This window comes from Pogonomyrmex barbatus, unplaced genomic scaffold, assembly GCF_055798465.1.
Source record: "Pogonomyrmex barbatus isolate J1 unplaced genomic scaffold, ASM5579846v1 scaffold25, whole genome shotgun sequence".
Lineage (NCBI taxonomy): Eukaryota > Metazoa > Arthropoda > Insecta > Hymenoptera > Formicidae > Pogonomyrmex > Pogonomyrmex barbatus.
Genome location: NW_028297122.1, coordinates 59,484 through 83,196, shown reverse-complemented (window position 1 = coordinate 83,196; position 23,713 = coordinate 59,484). Strand labels below are relative to the sequence as shown.

Here is a 23,713-nt window from a genome sequence, read left to right as displayed (position 1 = left end):
AAAAGAATCAATTTTTTTTCTTTCAAAGCGAATATTGTTAAAACTATAACAGATAGAAAAAAAAGTTTTATACAAAAATTAAATCATTTCAAAAGTACTTTATAAAAGAAATAAAAAAGGTTTCTTTAACTTTTTTTTAGTTTCCCCCCTCACTCTATATATCTATATCTTTATTTTGAAATTTTTTAATAATTAAATTAAAGGTTATTTTTATGCGAATTCAACCATATATGATAAACTTATTTTCCGAAATATCATTTTTGAAAAATAATTATAAATTCTTACGTATATACGCTAGCCGTATCCATCCATGCGCTCGATTTTTCGCGCTGAACAAATTTCGTCTCATACTGCACTGATTACGCGAGAGAGCAAATCAATATAGTACATTGAATATTGAAAAAGAGAGTTTCATAATAATATTAATAGTAATAATAATAAAATAATATTAAAATAATAATAAAATAGCAATGAGTTTATTAAATAACCGTTATAATCGTTAAAATCAGTCAAATACTTTGACGATATGTTAACGTATATACCGAATACTTTGGACAATTAAAAACGAATTATTATATGATTAAAGAAAACAAATTATTATATTTATAAAACATTATTTATTTAACTTTAACTATAGAGCAGCTAATTGCAGGTGCATGTATATTTAAATAAGTTCGTAAATCTTGGTGATAAAAATTGATTATAAGTTAACGATTGCAATTTTAAAATAGCGTTTCTTGAATAAAGTTTTACCTCAAAATTTAGAAGCATGACGATATTTGAAAAATGTCTGATAAAATTTTCCCATAAACAAAAACCATATACATCTAACGATTGTATTCTTCCAGTTGTTCCAGCTGGTACAGTTAACAAAACAATATTTTCTGCATATTCTAGTCTACTTCTTTGAATTATATCAGGACAATGACCAGTCCATGAATTTAGTAATAAAACTGATTTTGATTCAACATTTGGGAAATATACTTCTTTCAACCAAATTTCAAAGTAATGAGATGATAATTTCCCAAATTTCGATGCCATTACAAAGATATTGTTTGCTGTAAACATTGTACTTAATGTTTGGACTTAATGTTCTAGTTTCTTTTAATATTATAAAAAAGGAGATAACAATCTACCATCAGCTGAAATAATAGTCTGTATTGTGTAATTACGTGTAATTGCAGATGTTGATTGCACTACAGATTCTATTTTTTTTACACTTTTTTGTGATAAAGTACGGTCAGCATGAAGTTCTAATTGAAAACCACTTTGATCTGAATTATATACATTTTCAATTCCATAACGCTCAATATAATATTTAACATTTTCAATAAATCTATCATTCTTTGTTTCAAAAAGCAATCTTTAACATTAAAATCTTTTTCATTATAAATTTTGTAATTTTTCTGGATACTATTTTATGCGCAAGCTTAAATCTTCTAATCCATCATGCTTTAAACTGGTAAATTTTCTTGTTGTTGTACTTGCAAACCCCATTGCATAATATCGTAAATTATTGCTCCCCTTTCAATCGCTTCAATAAATTTATCTAATGTATATGTTGAAATTTGTCTTAACTCTTCTAACCTATTACCATCGTCATTTAGTTGTTTTTTTCCGTTGTCGCAATTGTCTTGCTAATGAAACTTTCCAAAATCTTGATATCGCAGATTCAATTTTTCTTGGCTTATTATCCTTAGCACTTCTCCAATATTGAATTGCTTCTTTTTTATATTCCATTGGAATATCATCGACGTCTCATGATATTTCTTTTACATCATATGTATAATTTTCTTCTTCATCATCTCTATTTCTTCTGCTTCTGATACATCAAATTCGTCTCAGAAGTCCAATGATCTTCTTCCATTTCATATCCATTTTCGTACATTCTTTTAACACAACTTCCATTTTTTGTCCCATTATAAATTCATCTGATGTAACAAAACTGTCTGGGAAGTCCAAAATACTAAATATTGCGGATAGCAGTATTATTACATTTCACGAATTAGCAGTATTACATTTCACAGATTAAACTTGTTTCTAAAAAGTATATATATTATTTATATGTCTCCATTTTAATGTAATACTTAAAGTTGTAAGATAGATAAGAAGAACGACATAATTGTATATAAACACTAGACAGCAACGATATGACTATTGCGATTACTCATGATATAAAAGAATCGTTCTTAAGTCATCGGTAATGATTGACACAGAAATTAAAGTTTCTAACCGAACAACAAACGACACATTATTTACCATGCCTATCTTCAATTACGTTATAAAATAGAGAGAGAGAGAGAGAGAGAGAGAGAGAGAGAGAGAGAGAGGAAGAGAGAGAATAAGTTTTCTAATTAATTTATTGTGTAATAAATTTAATACTTGTAAAATAGATATTCTTGAAGGAAATCTGTTGAATAAAGAATAAGGATAATATTGTACATATACATATTGTAATATACAAACAATATTTTATTACCTACAAATATTTTACAAATACAACCAGAATTAATGAATTGTTTGTTTTTAAACTAATAATTAAATAAAACAAATAAAATCAACAATTCTAATATAAAAAACCTATAAAACCAAAAAAGTATAAAATATAAATAACAATAAAAATTTCAGAAATAGATACTTATACACTTATTTATTCAATCTTATATTATTCTCAATTGATAGTACTTATTAACAATAGAATGTAATAGAATGAATGTCAGTGTCGGACTGCGCATTTGCTATAACAATCTGCGCCTTTTATATCGTTGTGTTAATAATAGCTGCGTTCTTGCCTGTTTACTGCCATATTAAATGCACATTTATTGCCAGTGCTAAAAACATTAAATCTATTTTCCGCATAGCACTTTGATTAGTAAAAAAAAACTATGCACAAAGTATATACTTGTGTCTCATTATTCTTCAATAATATACGAAACTATGCGTCAGCAAATTTTCTTTTAGTGTTGTGACAATGTGACATTATGGGACACAAATATATCTTGGTCAATAAAATATATTGATTATTGCAATTAGCTGTTCTATCATTAGCTAATCAATCATTCTCTCTAGTCAAAATTAAATAAACGATGTTTCGTAAATATAATACTTTGTTTTCTTTAATCATATATTAATTCATTTTTAATTGTCCAAAGTATTCAGTATATACGTAAACATATCGTCATAGTATTTGACTAATTTTAGCGGTTTAATAAACTCACTGCTATTTTATTACTTTCAATATTATTATTACTATTATTATTATTATTATTATTATTATTATTATTATTAAAAAAACTTTTGTTTCAATATTCAATGTACTGTATTGATTTCCTCTCTCGTAATCAGTGCAATATAAAACGAAATTCGTTCAGCGCGAAGAATCGAGCGTATGGACGGGTACGGATAGATGTAAACGTAGAAATTTATAATTATTTTTCAAAAATTATATTTCGAAAATAAGTTTATCATATATGATTAAATTTGTGTTAAAATAACTTTTAATTTAGTCATTAAAAAATTTCAAAATTAAAGATATAAATATGGAGTAATGAGGAAAACTTAAAAAAAAAGTTAAAAAAAATTTTTTATTTCCTTTATAAACTACTTTTGAAACAATTTAAATTTTGTATAAAACTTTTTTTCTATCTGTTATTTTGACATTCGCTTTCGATATTCGAAAGAAAAAAATCAATTTTTTTTTAAAGGAGAGTTCCACTTCCTTAACATTCCTAATAGCACATGATATTATTCGAATATTCTACACTCATACTAAAACTACTGTAATCATACGTACGAAAGTAGTCTGAAAAGTTTTGAGCCTTAACATGAAGATGACGTTACTCGTCAAAACCATTCTAGTACTACAATAGTATAATAGTATGCCTTGAAAGACTTTTGTGAAAATTTTATTTTGAACGCTCAATTGTTGTTTGACAGTTGTTTGTCAGTCGATGTCAGTGTTTTTGTAAAAATGGAAAAAATTGAATATCATGCCGTGATTAAATTCTTACATTTGAAAGGCAATACCTGCGCAAATTAAAATCGAGTTGGACGCTGTTTACGGGGACTCCCCCATCATTTGCCACCATAAAAAGATGGGCAGCTGAATTTAAACGTGGTCATACCAGCTTGGCTGATGATGAGCATTCAGGACGAAAACTGCGACCATCGCTGATAACATCGAAAATGTTCACCAAATGGTACTGGACGACAGTCGAATCAAGGTTAGAGAGGTAGCAGAGGCTATGAGCATATCGAAAGAACGCGTTTGTCATATACTGACTGAAGAATTGGATATGCGCAAGCTATCCGCGCGTTGGGTGCCGTGCTTGCTTTGGACCAAAAACGAATTCGAATGAACATTTCCAAGGCCCTGTTGGAGCGGTTCAAACGAAACGAGTCAGATTTTTTGCGTCGATTCATAACTGTAGATGAAACTTGGATCCACCATTACACTCCAGAGACAAAAGAACAGTCAAAACAGTGGACTGCAAAGGGTGAACCTGCTCCGAAAAAGGTGAAGACGGTTCCATCAGCTGGGAAGGTAATGGCGACTGTTTTTTGGGATAGTCACAGAATTATATGTATTGACTATCTTGAAAAAGGTAAAACAATAAGGGAGCGTATTACGCATCATTACTTGATAAGCTGAAGGTAGAAATTGCAAAAAAAACGACCGCATTTGAAGAAGAAGAAAGTGCTGTTCCATCAAGACAACGCACCTGCTCACATTTCGGCGGTCGTCATGGCCAAAATTCACAAACTGCACTTCGAATTGGTTGACCACCCACCGTATTCACCAGATCTGCCCCCCAGCGACTTTTTCCTGTTTCCTAAGCTTAAAGTTTCGCTTGGAGGACAGAGATTTTCATCGAACGAGGAGGTCAACGCATACGTAAACGCCTATTTTGCGGAGCAAGACGTCAACTACTATTTGGAGGGATTAAAGAGGTTAGAGTATCGATGGGAAAAGTGTATCGACTTAAAAAGAGATTATGTTGAAAAATAAAACTATATTTAACCGAAAAAATACTTGTTTCTATGTTAAGCTCAAAACTTTTCAGATTACCTTATACTATTGTCTAATATACCAGAGAACATTCATATCTTGACATCTTGATAATATATCATTTCTTATATATTCTTAAGCTCATCTTCAGAATATACCTTAGCACATGATATTATACGAATATTCCATATTTATACTGAATGTACTGTGATCCGAATATATTATTCGTATAAAATCTGTGTAGAGTATCATTTGTCGTATCCCAAGTAGCAAAATAACATCATTATGACGATGATTTAAGGTCATTTTTCGTCATTAGACGTCAATGTACTAAAAAACGATGTAAAATAAACGTAACATTTGTCACGAAATATTATCGTCATAAATATCCCTAATAGCACTCATCTATTCTGAGAATGTTCAACGGGATATCATACAAGTATATTCGAGATATTCTCTAAACATTCGAAATACGTACTGCGATATACTGAGGAATGTACTTAGATCGTTACTACCACTCGCTAATCTAATCCCTAATATGTACTGGAGAATATCCCGCAGTATGGCCATAGGATGAAAATGGTTTAAAAACAGTATATCATATAGGGCATGCATAAGGCTATTCCAGATAGCCATATAGATTGTGAAAACCTATAATATACGTAACACTTCTTACGGAAAATAAGTGAAAAAAATGAAAAAAAATGAGAGAAAGGTAATGAAACATTTTTTATCTTGTATCATCGCATGTTTTTAAAACGATCACTCATCCTACTTGGGATCATGCTCAATGCTGCTTCACTTCTATAATGAGATGAAACCTGCAACTGAAATGATGATATAAGTAAACACAGAATTTTGACATAAAATATGATAGATCCGGTTAATGAATGTTACTATATTGTCATATAAATAGTCTTAATTTTTAAATCTCGATTGCATATGTAATTCTTATGGATAATTTAATTACATATATAGATCCGTGAACTTAAATTAGGTTTAATAAAAGTCATTTTTATTATGAAAATTGTTTATAAATTATTGAATATATTTTGTTTATTTGTTTATGAATTTGTCAATAATTATGGTATTAAATATGGTATTAAATATGGGAAATATTTTTCTTATTTATATATTGTAGTTAATTAAGAAAGGTAGTAATTCATAATGTTATTTCATTATTTATTCATTAAAAATGATTAAAAAATTACGATTAAATGATAATATAATAATGACAATATATTTATGATAATATTTCGTGACAAATGTTACGTTTATTTTACGTCGTTTTTTACACTGACAAAAAATGACCTTAAATCATTGTCATAATGACGTCATCTTACTACTTGGAATAGATTTTATGGAAATAATCTTAGTATATTCAAAATGACCACAGTACATTCAGTATAAATACAGAATATTCGTATGATATCATGTGCTACTAAGGTATATTCGGTATATTCTGAAAATGAGCTTAAGAATATACAAAAAATGATATCATCAAGATGTCATATAAATGTTCTCTAATATATTAGGCAATAGTATGTATGACCACACTACTTCAGTATGAAGTATCTACACAGTACTTTCAGTATGAGTAGAATATTCGAATAATATCATGTGCTATTAGGATTATAGTACACATATATGACAATGTAGTAACATTCATTAACCGGATCTATCATATTTTATGTCAAAATTCCGTGTTTACTTATACCAGCATTTCAGTTGCAGGTTTCATCCCATTATAAAAGTTAAATGGCATCGAGCAGGATCCCAAATAGGATGGATGACCGTTTTAAAAACATGCAATGATACAAGATAAAAAATATGTCATCACTTTCTCTCATTTTTTCCATTTTTTTTCACTTATTTACCGTAAGAGGTGTCACGTATATTATAGATTTTCGCGATCTATATAGCTGTTTGGGATATCCTTGCATGCCCTGCATGATATACTGTTTTTGAACTATTTTCATCCTTTGACCATACTGTGGGATATTCTCCACTACATATTACGGATTAGATTAATGAGCGGTAGTAACATTCTAAGTATATTCCACAGTATATCATAGTATGTATTTCAAATGTTCGGAGAATATCTCGGATATACTTGTATGATATCCCGTGGAACATTCTCGGAATAAACGCGTACTATTAGAAATGCAGCTCAGCACAATACAATACACTATACAAAAGATAACATAAATAAAATTATCTTCTTCATATTAAACTTTTTTCATTTACATTACTTAACTTTATAATTATAAAAAATTATTTCTTCATTTCTTACTATAACATATCCTAAATAAATATAATTTTATTTACTATAATAAATAATCACATTTTCAATTTGTACACATTATAAATCTATTATCAACTAATAAAATTATAATAAATTTACAATTAAATTTTTCTTCAATTAATTATTAAAAATTAATATTCGAATAATAATAATTGTTATTATTATCTATTAAACTGTAACTTATTTTAAGCCCTGTTTAAACTACATTTTGATTTAAATTCAAATTAAATACTAAAAATTTTTCAATTATTAATCTAATAATATAATTTTAAAACAACAATATATAAATTTTTATAAACAAGTTCATCCTATCGTGGACTATCAATTTACTCAAGTTCCTCTAATTAATTATAATACCGCCAAATTTAATAATTTTAATGATTTCACATTTAATCTCCAGTCCCTTATAAAAAAATATGTGTCTCTTATTTTTGTCTATATTTTAACATATTCGAAATTCATTAAAATCGGGGGAGAAGATACTTGGCTGTGTTCCCTTGTCAGTAATAATTGCTTCATTAAGCAAAATAGAAAAAAATGATTTAGGACGTTTTTCAAATCAGCTTTTAGTAATATCACTATATAATTCGTGGCCACTTTTTATGTTACACCCTGTATATATATATATATATATATATATATGTATATAAAAAATGTGTGGTGCGTGCGCAAGTCGTGTGCGTGTATGCGTCCGCGTGCACGTGTAATGAATGAGCAAGTGAGCACGTGAGCAAATGAGCGAGTGAGCGAGCGAGCGAGTAAGCAAGCGAGTGAATAAATAAGTGATCGCGCGCGCGCGCGCGTGTGTGTGTGTGAGACAGGGATTTTTCAAACAAAATAATCTTTGTTTTTAAGTTTTTAATTTTTAGACGATTTTTTTCTCCTTTACTATTTGTATAACCATCGGTTAATGCACAGCAAGCGTCCGCATTTGACGGTGAGTTGTGCGTTGCCTATCTTTCATATCTGACTAATGATATGACAACTTTATCTTTTAATAATTCAAGAACTGAACAAGAGCTACGGATAAAATTTTAGAAAAGGAAAAATCGTCTCAGAATTAAATAAGGAACATTTTAAGAACAAAAGGCTGTTTCGAATCATTCTATACACCTGTTTCGAATCATTCTATACATCCTGTATTCCATTTTTAATTGACGATCTCAAATCTCTTTTAAACAATGCATTTTAAAGAAAAATGTTTCAGACAAAAATTTTGTGACTTCGAGAGGGATATAAGATGATACCATTGTTTCGATCTTGGGTAGTCGTTAAAAATCACATGAAGATCATCATTAATTTCTTAAATGACAAATAGATAGATATAAATTTATCTCGAGCCTTTTAACTTTGAAAGGATTCTACATCGATCTTACATAATTCTTAATTTGATAACAATGTATAAACCTAAGACGTATTAACACGATACATAAATATTTTCTTAAGCTTAGTTACGTAGTTAGATTAAATCTTTCTGACTTTGCTATATGCCTATTTTTCTATTTTTCTAGACTTTGTTTGGATTTGTTCTCTTTCCTTGCTTTTATGATTATCTTCATCCAACTGATTCCTTCCTCCTTGTCTCCTAGCAGCTGAGTTATTCTTATGCTATTTCTTATCATCTCTACTATACATTATGTCGCCAAATGTTCTAATGTTTCAACCTCGGTATGACCCCCAGTATCAGTTATTGGCGCGAACAGCATAAGAACGTTTGTAAGCAGTTACTTCATTCTTCATTTTTGCATCTAAATCTAGCAATAATTCTTTGAAGGTCTTTATGACTATCTCTTCTTAAATATTCGAGTATTCCTATCGTACATAATTCTTTATGTTCTTTATATTCACGTGTTTTTTCGAATCCTGGATTTTATTATGTTGTATTTATTTCTATACTTCTAAGTCTCTTGCCACTAGTTTGCTTACAACTTCACGCCTTTCCTCAAAAGTTTTTAACTTTTTCTCCCAACATTCCGTTCCTACAAAAATACATTTCTCTTTCTGACTCCCATTTCCTCTTATTTTCGCTATTTCTCTCTATTTCCCTAAAGCACTCTATCAATATTTTATTGTCTGATTTCGCGCTAATTTTTTTCTCAAATTTAATCGCTCTTTTACCTAATTCTATTCTTAACAGCTGTCTTTTCTTCTCTAACTATATATCACAATATGTGTATTCCAATCTAGTCCTAATGCCCATTTTATAAATTTATTCTGACACCTTTTTATTACTTCGTATTCTTTCCAGATTTTCAGTACATTATTATATTTTATCCTCTGCCCATATATATAAACAAATTGGTAAATGATCCGATTCTGTCCTCTCTTCAACTACCAGCTACTACTAACTACTCTGTTTGTTCGTGTTATTCATTTATCGTTTCCTGATTTATCGATCAAACTATTCTTCCCACTTCTATTTACTGCTGTCAGTTCCTTCCTGCTTTATCGATCCTGATCTTGCAGAGATAAAGAAGAGAGAAGAGAAGAAAGAATAAGAATAAAAGAATAGAGAATAAGAATTACTAGATGTCACCTTATCTTCTCTGCTTGTCCACGTACCTAACGTAGATATAATTTTATATTATATATTCTTCCTTGACTTGCCTTTTTTATTTAACTTTCTCCTAGTACTTCTCGCCTTTATTCTCCATTATATCTCTCTCTTCGCGTTTTCTCTTAGTAATCTTTCCTCCTTTCCTTCGAAATTCTGCTTCTCTTTTTTTACTTTTTTGGGAAGCGCTTTTTACTTCTATGTGTTACTCTTGCGACTTTGATCAATGCGCCCCATTAATTTCTTAAATGGAAACCCATATTTTTGTTTACATGTTTTTGCAGCTAACCTCAAAAGCTTTTCAAAGTACTAATAAAGTTAATTTTTTCATTAAATACTAAATTATAAGGTTTGAATTTAACCTAAAATTTTTAATCTCAAAATATCAATATCTCATAAACTATTCAGTTTTTGGCAACTATTTCTTAATATTTTCATGCACAGAATAATGAGGTGAATCAATTGGTGTGAAAATACATAGATACTAGAAAAATGAAGATTTACAGTATGCAATAATGTATCCTTTTTGAAAAACAATTATGTATTTTCTTTACACCAATCAATCCATCTCATTATTTTGTGCACAAAAGTATTAAGATACAGTTGTTAAGAAATAATAATTTACTTAATATAAAATTATTTTATATATTAATTAAATTAATTATTATATTAATTAAAATTATTTAATAGATATTCTATACTTTATGTCAAATTGTACGTCAAGTTCAAGTCTTATAACTTAAAAAAAGTACTTAATGAAAAACCATTTATAGTGTATTTAAAAAATTCTCAAAATAAGTTATAAGAATACAACAAAAAATGGGAGTTCCTAATTAAGAAATTGAAGATGATCTTCATATGATCTTCAAACGATCCAAGATCTATCCAAGATCAAACCAATGACATTCTCTCTCTTCATCTTTTTATGTCCGTTTCGAAGTCTCAAAATTTTTGTCTGAAATATGTTTTTCTAAAATGCACTTCAAGAGATATTTGAGATTATCATTCGAAATAAGATGTATATGTATGTGTATGTGTGTGTATAATATATATATATATATATATATATAAATAATATATATAAATAATCGCATACAATTATACAAAAAATTTGTACACATATATATATATATATATATATATATACAAATTGTGTATACAAATAAATCTATTTATATATCATTTCTATTTTGTGTTTGCATACAAATTCTTTTTCCTTTTTTAGGAATAAGACGCCAACGCATAGTACTATGGTATATTATCTTGTCTCAGCTTATGCCTCTAGTCTTGGCGGTATTGGCACTATTGTTGGAAGCGGTACCAATTTAACATTAAAAGGATTTTTGGAGAAGTATATACACATAATAAATTTTGTTAAGCACGATAATATCATTTTATTAAAATATTTCAAAACTTTTATAATGTATAAGAAAATGCTATTAATATAGGCTGGACAAATATGCGCTTATTTAACGATTTGTATTAATAACTCATTATTAATTGCAAAAGTGAGAAAATGATAAAGAATTATTTGCTTATAACGAAAACATTATAGATGATTCTTTCAAATTTTGTTGAGTTTAAAATACGTTGCAGCATGTCCCCATTAATATATAGTAAAGCCATTCAATATAATTCGATACAATTCTCCAGCATTCGCGAGAAAATCAAGAGTTTAAAGTTTTCCGTGTAACATATATTGTAACTTATATACTGTAATTTTTTGACATCTTTCAAGCTCAACAGTGTAAAGCGCTTGGCTAATACGATTGCCCTTGCGGATCCGAAATAAAATACAAATATAAATGCTTATTTATTTATTTATAATATGTTATATGAGCAAGCGCCTTACGCCTTTAACCGTGCCGCTAAGCTCGAAAGATGTTAAAAAAATCGCAATATATCGATTACAATAGAAACTTCAAACTGGATTTTCTCGCAAATGCTTGAGAGTTATATTAAATGGCTTTATCATATATAATGAAAGTATAGTACTACAATATATTTTAAATTCGAAGGACCACTTATGATGTTTTCTTTATCAATTTGTCCCGATCTGCATACAAGCTATGTATCATTGTTTATAAAACATGTGTATATCATATACAAGATATATAATGATATTTTTATTATATATGAGGAATCCATTTTTTATTATTTATAAGGTATTCATTTTAATGGAAGCAGCTATCTATATTCTAAAGTTTATGTCGTACAAAAAATGACTTCAAATGATCTAACTTTACGGAAGCATACTATAATAATAATAGATAAAAAAAACTTTCTTTTAAACCGATTTTTTTTAAATCTCATCTTGAAATCTCATCTTGAAAAGTTGACTATTAAAAAAATATATATTTCTAGAATTCTTTTATAATATGAGAAAAGTAATGAAGTATCAAATGTTTATATGTACCTATATAAGATGTTCGATAATAACCATATCACCTTTTATAAAACATGTTAAGGCTCCTGAATAGTCATCGCGGCCATATTGGAATCGTGATAGGCGAGAAATGACACAGTAAAGTTTATTGCGCTAATTTTGCAAATAAAAAGATATTTGACACCTGATATAACTTTAAGATACACTTGTAAAAATGGGCAGCTACTCCTTTTCCTTCCAGATAATCAATAAATAATTGTAAAAAAAAGCACGTGAAATGAAGCCTAAAAAGCAGAAAACACACGGTTTGATAGCTATTGAAAGAAATTAAAAAAAATGCTTTCACATGTAATGTCCGCAGATAATTTTAGTTGCCGCCCATTTTTACGAATCTGATAAGTATGAAACAAGTCATATCTGCACGATTAAGCACATAATAACGAAAATAGCCGGAATAAAAAATTTCATAGGTCACTACATAAAAATGAACAAAGATAAGGATAAGATGAACAAGGATGAATGAGCTTCTATTTTTCACCGACGGTACGTCGCTATCGTCAACGCGGAGTTCTTTGCTGAGTACTCAGGCGCCTTAAACTGAGCAGAAAAATAAGTACATATCAGGAAACACGATAATATCTCGAATGTCAAATCAATCGAGAACACTACCGTGTGACTATATGCGAGTCAGCGAGATGCGAGCATCCGAAATTATTGGATCTCAATAATGGCTAAATCGATCAAGTTCTAAGTAGGCTTGATCGGTAGCTTGTTCAACTTGCATAAAAGTATTTTTATTTTTCTGTTACGTGTCTTACAAGCGGAGATATTGCTACGTAAAATTCGATTTGGAAATTTTTACTTTAAGAAACGTCATTATTAGTATCGTCGTCGTCCATGTACGATTGCAATTTCTATCACGAAAGGCGCTAGTGAACCCAAGTAGATCAAATGTATACTGCCTGTCAATGATTCGCTCGATCCTACAATGACCCCGATTTATCGGCTTGATTTATCCACAGGGTCGATAAGATTTAATGATAAATACAAAAAATGCGCATCGAAACGAACACATTAGCAATAATCTAGAATAATAAAAAAAATAACAAACACACTTCTTTTTATTTGTTCTATCTTTCTTCTCTCTTTCTCTAATTTAGAAAAAAATACATAAATTATTTCATCATAAATTATTTCATATTGTTCGTTCGTACCGATTTTTATATCTATATAAATATATATTTCGTAACATGTTGTGCTTCGAATTATAAATTATGCTAAGTTGATCGAGTATTCTTCTCGTACAATTACTTGCAATCATAATTCATGCACTTATACGAGTACTAGTTTCTAGCCTACTAATATATTCCTTTTGATAAGTGATATTTACCATTATTAATCTTATCAACCCAATGGATTATTAGACCGATAAGTCAGAATCACTGTAGGAGCCAGCGAATTATTGGCGGGCAGAGTACAATATATCTCATGAAAAATTGGAAAATGTATCTCTATAACTATGATTATAGTCTCTGCTCCTTACATTACGATTCAGATTAATTGATTAACAAAAGATTTCTATCGAGTTTAAGATTCTTCAGTCTCCTCAGTGATGTGTACGCATAACGAGAGTAACAAAGTAGAAAATGAAAGAGTGAACGAGATAGCATGCTTACTCTTTTTCCGCGCGTCCGATTAGCGAACAACGTTGTCGTTGAATTTCGCGGCGAGTTTGACAGTTAGTGATAATTTGTTTTGGAATGTAAGTGACTGATATTTGTGTGTCATAATCTGTTATTTTGCAGGTAGGTTCAATATAAATATAATGCAATATAAATACTGTCATTTTGATATTGTTCTCTTACGTACGTGTTTATGCTTTTTTTCAGAAATCAAAGCTAAAAGTGTTCAAATACTGGTCTGTACAGATCGTTGTGCAACTCTTGACCATATTATAATATATATGTTTAAACAATATATCAAAAAGATAAATTTAAAAACTATTAATAAAACTGAATTATCTTTTAAACGAAATTGTATTAATAAAAGTATAAAAAAACATATTGCATTTGTACTAAAATAACATGTATCATATATTTTCAGGGTAGTCAGAAAAAAATTGTAAAGCAACTGAAATACTTCAACAAATCTTAAGTAAATTAAAAAAAAATATTAAATATTAAAAAGCACAAACATATACATATGTAAAAGTACAATACGAAAAATATATGCATTCAAAATGACAATACTCATATTGCTTCTTAGAACTTACCTACAAGATAATAGATTATGTCGCATAAACATCACTTACAAAACATCACTTACTCCAAAACAAGCTATCAGTAATTGTCAAACTCGCCGCGAAACTCAATGACATCGTCGACCGCCAATCGGACGCGTGGAAAAAGAGGAAATATGCTATCTCGCTCGTCCTTTCGTTCTATATCCTATTTACTTTTGTTGTGCGTATTATAGAAAAAAAATGTCAAGTATAAAAGTGTCAAGACGCGCTTTTCGAACATAGAAAGATAGTTAATACCTCAAAATATCTGATATTACTTAAAATTATCTTTTTCCCATAAAATAAAAAAAGGATGTCAAGTATAGTAAGATTTATCTAAATTGCATTTATTTAAGTATTCAAGATCATTAAAAAATAGAAATAAAATCTAAGTACATATCTTAACACTTAAGAATTTTCCTATTTAAAGTGTTATATCACAATTTTGTTAAATTCAAATAGTATCTAATACTCAACCTTAATATGTATATCATTTATATAAAAGATTTGATATCAAAAAAGCCAAGTTATAATCCCATTATCTCGAAAGTTAAATATACAATTGCTTTTAAAAAATGTAAATCAATCAATTCGTATTCTCATTGAAATCTTCTTATTCTAAAACCCAAGTGATAGTAGCTTTCATTCTATCTCAATATATGTATACATAATATTCTAGCATATCCTTCTGTAAGAATTTTTAAATATATGTTTAAATACATGTTTAAATACATATTTAAATACATGTTTAAATACATATTTAAACCGAATGGAAAATTACAAAGAATTAAAGAAGTAATAGTACAAAATGAAAAAAATTTAATTTAAATAAAATAATTTTTGTAATTTAAAAAAATGTAAATGTAAAAAAACTTGGCGCTGCTAGACCTTGATTGAAATAATTATTAATTAATAATAATGCATGGATTTGCGCTGTCTTAACAAAATGTCAAAGTTCGTTCTTGGACATTTATTTAAATTATTGTAACTTCTGAACGGTTCAATTACAAACGAAACGAAAAGTATTATAAACTACAAACAATTCTAAAAAAAACTGCGCAAGCGGATTTAAAATACCTTAGTATCGGATACAAGTCATTTTTTCTTTATTTTGATATTTTTTATATGAATAGAACTACAAACGAAATTATTGTTAAAAATTAAAACAGAGAAATAAGGGGCTAATAAGAGTTGAAGTGTGATACACTTAACGCAATGAATTCTTATGAATATTTACTAAGTTTATTCCATAACTTGAATGTTTCGATTTCAATTCGGGCCATCTTCACGTGAAGAGCTAATTATTCTCACAGAGTTCCCCGAAAGTGCAGTGGAACATCCAAATCGTCATCGCAAATCGTTAATACTTGGAAAAAGTGGCAATAACATAAGCAATGGCAAAAAAATCAGTCATGTGTCTCCTAAATAAGGCTTTATATTAATTAATATTAACTGTATTAAATTTATAAAAAAAAACCAACAACAGAAAGATGGCTCACCCGTATATCATGGGAATTACAATTAAAATTGTCAAACCAAGTCACGTTGTAATTACAAATTATGTGGTGTAATTATAAAATTATTGTTACTACAAACAACTACAAACAAAATACTAATTAGTTTCATATAAAAAGTTAATTTAAAAAGTTAGATGCCAAGTTCACAAAAGTCTCAATATCAGACATGAAAGAAGACGCACATCATTTGTTGAAACCAATACATTAATCCAGGAAGCTGTTTGTCTGCAAAACATATTATATATTTTTAAAATAATAAACTAAGGTACACAACAAAATTATTTTTTGTTAAAAAGGTATTCAAACTTAAAACTTTAAACATTCTTTTAAACTACTTTTTTTGACTCTCTTTTTTTAAAAGAGAAGGGATTCTCTAATTTGTAATTATCTCATTGCTCGGATTCGAACCTAATAATTGTCATCTTAATCTTAAACATATGTTGGACTATGGACTTGGACTCAGGCTAAGTAAAGACTCTTCGTAATTCCCTCATCATTATCACGCTATTGAATAGGCTGCACAATTCCATTTTGAATTTATAGTAGTTGGTGGTATATATTTGCATTTCTAATCTAATTCTTCTTCCCTCCCTGCTTCCCTCTCTTTCTAACGACCTTATATTTTTGAGTAGATCCTCACTGAGTGATTCTCCCAACATAGTCCTAGCTTGTCTTGATCTTTGTTTTTTCATTTTAAAAGTTGCTGTTCTTGCAACAAATCTCTGATTTTTTAACCTTACAAACAAGAGACAAGTGCTCTGACCCCTTCATCCCTGCCAGTTGATCAGCGATTATTACCATTAAGTCCTAAGTATTTCATATTATTAAGAACAATATTATTATTAGCTGCCAAATGATTTAAAGTGTACTCACATTCTCAGACTAACCGCAATTTGAAAATGAGTGCTCCCAAAGCTGTCCGGCTCGGAGCATATTCTGATGTGTCTGTCCATTTCCACTGATGCAATCAACATTTAAACACAGTAATTGTAACTTTTTCAGTGCCGAGTAAAAAGATTTCCCTTAGTGTCGGTCCACAATAAGTATTTAATCTTTAAGCCGTAAGAAATTGACTAATCATAGTCGAGTATTCTTTTCATCTTCGATTATAATTGGTCAATTTCTTACTTTTACTTTCTTACTTTTAAAGCTTAAATCACTTATTGTGGACCGACACTTACTCGTTTGCCGACACGCTTACATTGGCACTGATGTCCTCGCTAGTTTCGGCGCCATGTATGTACCAAACATCCCTTGTCTTATAAATCTCTTGTGTCTCTTCTATTCTTCTCGATTGAGAAGATATATCTTAAACATTCTATCAAAATCTCGGATCTGACATTCTGTTTGTTCCACATCAAACAAGATTTCTCACAGTCACCTGAGTTTTGATAGTCGCCTGATTTTACGATAAAAAAAAAATGAAATTTTTACCGAAAGATCCTAACCTATATTTTAGATGGCTGTAACTTATTTTCAGATGATCGTTTTGTTAAATATTGGTATTTTAATATTATTATTTTTATAATAATATTATTACAATATTATTATTTAAAAAAAACTGTATTTGTATAATGAAAAATAATAACAAATCATAACTAACAAAGAGATGATTGTAAAATTCCAAATGGGGTGAGCCATAACCTATTCGAAGAAGGGAGTTGGGTGTAGTAACACGATAAAATGTGGTTTAAATGAATGGGCTTTGGTTTCTAAGAAAATTGCAAGTAAAGTTGGGTGCCCGATCAGCTGTGCAATTGGTTTCTAAGAAAATTACAAGTACTGGAACCGTGCAGAAAAGTGACGTAATTGAGCAATCTGAAGTGGGCGATACTTTTTTCCGTCCGACGCGAGTTTAAATCCCTGCAATATTAATTTTTTTTTTAAGTAAACGTTATTTTTTAATAGAATTAATTTTTTTTTAATTTATTTTTTTTAAGCTAAAATATTAATCATTGCACAATTTTCATTATAAATAATAATAAATAACAAGAGTTTAAAACTTTAATTTTTAATTTTTAATTTTTAAATTTTAATTTTTTGCTTAGTACGCGTCAAAGCTGGCATCCAAACGAAATTTTTTATAATGTAAATGTTATGTTTTCCTTCAGATAATTACAGCATGAAATGTATTTGTAAAAATAATAATTCATTTATAAAATGTTCATGATATACGTTCTACTTGTGTTTTAAATGTTTCTATATTGACTTTCATCCACAAAATCGTACGGCAATGTCAACTTTTTACAAAAAATAATTGTACGGCAATGTCACACATACACAAAATTTTATAATAAATAATTAAAATGTTTTAAATTCTTGTTATTTAATATTATTCATAACGAAAATTGTGCAACAATTAATATTTTAGCTTAAAAAAAAATAAATTAAAAAAACATTGAGTAGAGATAAGGCCAAATAATGAGCAATAAAGAATATAGAAATTTCAGATAGTGTGAGTAATTAATATATTAAATAACTTGTAGTTGATAAAATAAAATAATAATATATGTATACGTTTTGGGCTACACTAAGGCTTTCTCAGTACTTAATTTAAAACCAAGTAGTAAATAAATAAAGATTGCAAGATATGAGATTATAAAGATGAGATTATAAAAATATAGAGGTATCTATGCGCGGATATTTAGATCCGTAACGGGTATCTCACCGAGATCGAAAACACATTCGCACCAGATGCATAGTTGATATAATAAAGTTCGTCGTCAACATAATAAATTTCTTGATTACTGAATTATTCATTGTTGTTTGGCGAGAATAAGTTGAGTCTAAAGGTAAATATTTTCTAGAAAAAAAAAAGTATAAGACAGGAATCGAATCCGAGTCAACAGATTGATAGGGCTGAGCGCCCCAGCTACCCGATCTCGGCGACAATAAGCTTAACACGGCCGGTATATAAGGAACGCTATAAACTTTAAACTGATTTTTCTCGAAAACAACTAAATATTGCATCCTATCCTTTTACTCAAGTACTCTTCTAGTAGAGTACTTTAACATATAATATCATATATCATATAAAGTTCAATATCATATAAAGTTCTTTCAAAATCAGTGTTTCGAAAGTCCGCGTCCTCCTCTTATAAGTCCAATGATTATAAAATTTATATATATTTCCAGACGTTTCCCCAATAGCCCTGGCATAAATTTCGCTTCATGGATGTTGTATTCGGTGCCACCCATGCTATTGATGGGTTTTCTTACATGGTTATGGCTGCAGATGATGTATATGGGTCTCTTCAGATCAGAAAGCAAAGATGCTCGCGCCATAGATATTGGGCAACAAGGTGAACGTGTCGCAGCGGCAGTCATCGAAAAGAGATACAAGGAACTTGGACCGATTTCGTGGCACGAATTATCTGTGGGGATACTATTTATTTTTGTAGTACTCTTATGGTTTTTTAGAAATCCTGGTTTTATGCCAGGCTGGGCTGCTTATATTACAAATATGTGAGTATAAGAATCAGTGACATCAAATATTAGCATTCGTTAATTCAAAAATTTTATTATGTATTATTTCATAAACATAATTAAAAGATAAAAAAGAATAATGAATATTAATTCTAAATTACATTATAATTTCAAATTATAATTTATAATTTTGATAAAATTATGATAATTTTCGTAGTTTCATAATTTTTTAAATTTGATAAGATCTATATGATTGTATACAGAACATTTTGGAAATCATGGTACAATCGAGAAGGAAATGATTTCTCATATAAAAATACTTAAGTTAAAAATATTTATAGAATAATATTTTTTCGTATAAATCTTTGTTTTCGAGGAAAACTAGTTTAAATATTCGTTAAATACGCGTGCACTTAGCTAATTACAATTTGCTTAGTTCACCCAATTTAGCTATCTATTTATTTTCATAAACACTAATAAATATAAAACATAAATACTATCGGTTCATGTTTTTAATCCGCTCAGACAAAAATTTAATGTCTGTGAGATGAAGGGCATTTTCAACAATCTTTTCATTAATAAAATAAATATGTAACGATACGTATCGACGACATATCGTTACTAGCCGCTCCGTGCGGCTAAAGTACCGTTCGGTTCATCGCGAACGCACCCAAACAGAGTCGAACACTGCATCCACCGTATTACCGCCGAACATGCGTAAAAACAATCGTCGCAAACAAATTCCAATTTTTAACAAATAATAATTGTATTAGAAAAATGGGAGAAAACAAAGTGAGAAAAGGATAGCGTCTTCTTCGGTACAAAAGTTAGTCGATTTTTCATACAGTCAACATCCGTCCTAGCATCCGACCTGTCCAGATCCAATACTCCGACCGAGCAAGAAACCGAGACCGACTATTCTCAATCTCCGCCGAACATTCTCGACGCTTGTTTTTCCTATTATCCAAGTACTAATCCATTTTCGTCCCGTCTAGAGAAAGTGAGACCGAGCACTTTCAATCTCTGCCAAATATTCGGTTTTCTCTTCCGAAATCGAGTATTCTCATTCTCTGTCAGAAATACCTGACGCTTGTTTTTCTTTGAAGTCTCGCCCCTTTGATCATTTCGGCGATTTAGCTGAAGCGCGTTAACTTGAGCACACTTTTTCAAATACAATGTACACAAGCATGAACGCACGACCTTGCCGTGCACAAACGATATTTCGAAATGCGATACAGTGATATAATCAGGAGATACGGTAGTGTCTTGGATGTCAAGTCAATTAAGAACACTGCCGTGTGATTTTATCTGAAATTATCGGATCTCAATAACGACTAAACCGATCAAGTTCTAAGTAGGCTTGATCGATAGCTTGTGTTCGACTTGCATAATAAAAGTATTTTTATTTTTCTGCTACGTGCCCTACGAGCGGAGATATTGTTACGTAAAGTTCGATTTGGAAATTTTTATTTTAAGAAACGTCATCATTATCGTCGTCGCCCGGTTCTCTACGGTTGCAATTTCTGTCACGGAGGCGCCACTGTCCAATGTACACGTACTGGCGGAAATGGTGTCTGTGCGCTCGGTGCGCGGCCGCTACACACGAAGCGCGTACGTCCGTGTCTCCGCGGAACGCGAAGGAGATTGCGGAGCGGAGGGGAAAAATAATAGGGGCAATTCGATGTTACATCCTTAACGCGAGACGCACGATCGAGAGAGAAAGCATAATCGGACGTGATATCGATTTCGGTGTCTCTTTGCTGTCTCACATTCAAGGCTAGTGCGAGTGAGAGACCGCGATGTCTCTATACGTCGCGCTTTTCTTTCTTTCCTTTCTTTCTTTCTTTCTTTCGTTCTGATTAATCATTGATTATTAATTATTTATTTATTTGATTATTTAAATATGATTATTAATTATTTAATTATCGCATAATTTTATTTTATATATATTTTTTATTATATTTATTTTATATATATTTTTATTATATTTTATATATATTTTTAAAAAAGTTACGTATAACATTACAACGGGTTTAAACATTAAATGTCTTCCAGCTATCTCAAGCAATTGATATTAAAAATTATTTAAAAAAATAATGAATTCGCGAAAACTGTACAACTCTGTCAAAAATAAACAAGATTATATTCAATAATAATAAAAAATAAATATTAGTAAATAAAAATGTGAAAATCAAAATAAGTATTTTCGAAATGATTACTATGTTAAATTTAAAATTTGAATTTGCAATAATGTAATTATAAAAAGTATTATTTCTATACATAAAAGTTATTTCATGTTATATTATATCATATCATTTCTATACATTTACATTTAATTGTAAATGTAATCCTAATTGTAAATGTAATCTTATAGCACAAGAAGTTTATTCGCATATTATAAATTTAAACATGCGCGTAAAACTGTTACATGGGTATCTCCAAATGATCTGCAATGATGGTTGTAATTTTACATATAACTTCTTTTTAAAATAGAATAATAGAAGTATAATAGAAGAATTACTACGCAATTATAATTAAATAATCAATTAAATCAATAATTAAATAATCATTGAATGATTAATTATTGATTATTTAATGATTATCTAATTATTGATGTGATATGATTTAATTGATTATTTAATTATGACCGCGTAATAATTCTCCTATTATATATTTTAAAATTATTTATAAAATTACAACTATCATTGTGGGTTTGAAGATTCATTGTAATAATTTTCCGCACATTTATAAATTTGTAGTGTACAAATAAAATTAACTTCTTGTATCGTAAGTAAGGTAAAATTAAATTTACAAATAAGGTGTATGCGTAAAAGGTATATGTGTATAAAAATGATATAATTGAACGTAAAATAATGTATAGAAGTACCAGGTGTATGCATAAGTTTTTTCCGGTTTTTTAGTAAAAAAAGACACGTAATTTTCAAGGGAAATTAATTTTTTTTTTATTCAAAATATTGGCCATCGGCTTCTACACATTTCGCCCATCTTTCAGGTAATTTATGAATACCATGCCAGAAAAACTGCTTGTCTTTTGCGGCAAACCATTCGTCGAGCCATTTTCCAACTTCCTCGAAATTGCTGAAATGCTGCTCTGCGAGCGCGTGCCCCATTGATGCGAAAAAGTGATAGTCAGATGGCGCCAGGTCTGGGGAGTACGGCGGGTGCGGAAGGATGTCCCATCCAAGTGATTTCAAGGTGTCTTTCACTGGTTTTGCTGTGAGACGGCGCATTGTCGTGTAACAAAATCACTTTGCCATATCTTCTGGCCCATTCCGATCGTCTTTCGATTAATACGTGGTTTAAATTAATCGTTTGTTGGCGATAGCGTTGTGTATTAACGGTTTCGCCGGGCTTCAAGAGTTCATAATACACAATACCGCTCTGGTCCCACCAGACACAGAGCATGGTCTTCTTGTCGAAGCGATTTGGCCTTGGTGTTGATGAACCGGCTTCGCCAGGTGAAAGTCGATTTTTTCCGCTTCGGGTTTTCAAAATAAATCCATTTTTCGTCACCCGTCACAATTCGATACAAAAATGATTTCCTTTCGTGGCGTTGAAGGAGCATTTCACAAGTGACTTTGCGATTTTCCATTTGACGTTCATTCAAATCGTGTGGGACCCATTTACCGAGTTTATTGATCTTTCCCATTGCTCGTAAATGTCTGCTGATTGTTTCTTGTGATACATGTAATGCTTCTGCTAATTGCCGTTGAGTTTGAGTTGGGTCATCATCCAATAACTCCTGCAATTGCTCGTCTTCGCATTTTTGTTGTCTACCAGAGCGCTCACTGTCTTTCACATTGAAATCACCACTTTTAAATTGTCGAAACCATGTCTTACATGTCTAATCGATGGAGCGTGTTCACCATATGTTTCTACCAGCAAACGATGACTTTCAACAGTCTTTTTCTTTTGATTAAATAAAAAAAGCAATGCGTGCCGCAAATGTTCTTTTTCAGGCACAAAACTCGACATGATCACTGAACGATAAAACAAAGACGCGAGTTTTTGACGGACTCAACTTGTGTGTGTTTGTAGTTTTAAATGTCAGACGAACAAAATGATGTATGTGTCAAATTAATACACTGCGTACTTTTCGCTGGCGACATCTCTTAGTTAAACCGGAAAAAACTTATGCATACACCTGGTAAAAGAGAAAATATGCTATCTCGTTCCTTCATTCTCTATCCTCTCGTTGTGCTTATTATAGAAAAA

The 23,713-nt window shown here is 30.0% G+C and overlaps 2 protein-coding genes and 1 pseudogene across 10 annotated transcripts in view; 1 reads left to right on the top strand and 2 right to left on the bottom strand.

The window, feature by feature from the left end:
* The window catches only part of PIG-S (phosphatidylinositol glycan anchor biosynthesis class S), a 227,528-nt gene that overhangs the window by 157,480 nt on the left and 46,335 nt on the right, over positions 1-23,713 (bottom strand). The window lies entirely within an intron of this gene.
* LOC105428578 (protein I'm not dead yet-like) overlaps positions 1-23,713 on the top strand; it is a 68,743-nt gene that overhangs the window by 20,433 nt on the left and 24,597 nt on the right. For both annotated transcript variants that reach the window (XM_089078609.1, XM_089078608.1), the window contains 2 exons: positions 11,093-11,218; positions 19,187-19,516. In XM_089078609.1, the coding sequence (XP_088934735.1) occupies positions 11,093-11,218; positions 19,187-19,516 (456 nt within the window). The remainder of the gene's footprint in view (positions 1-11,092; positions 11,219-19,186; positions 19,517-23,713) is intronic.
* Positions 595-6,987, bottom strand: LOC148936261 (uncharacterized; annotated as a pseudogene).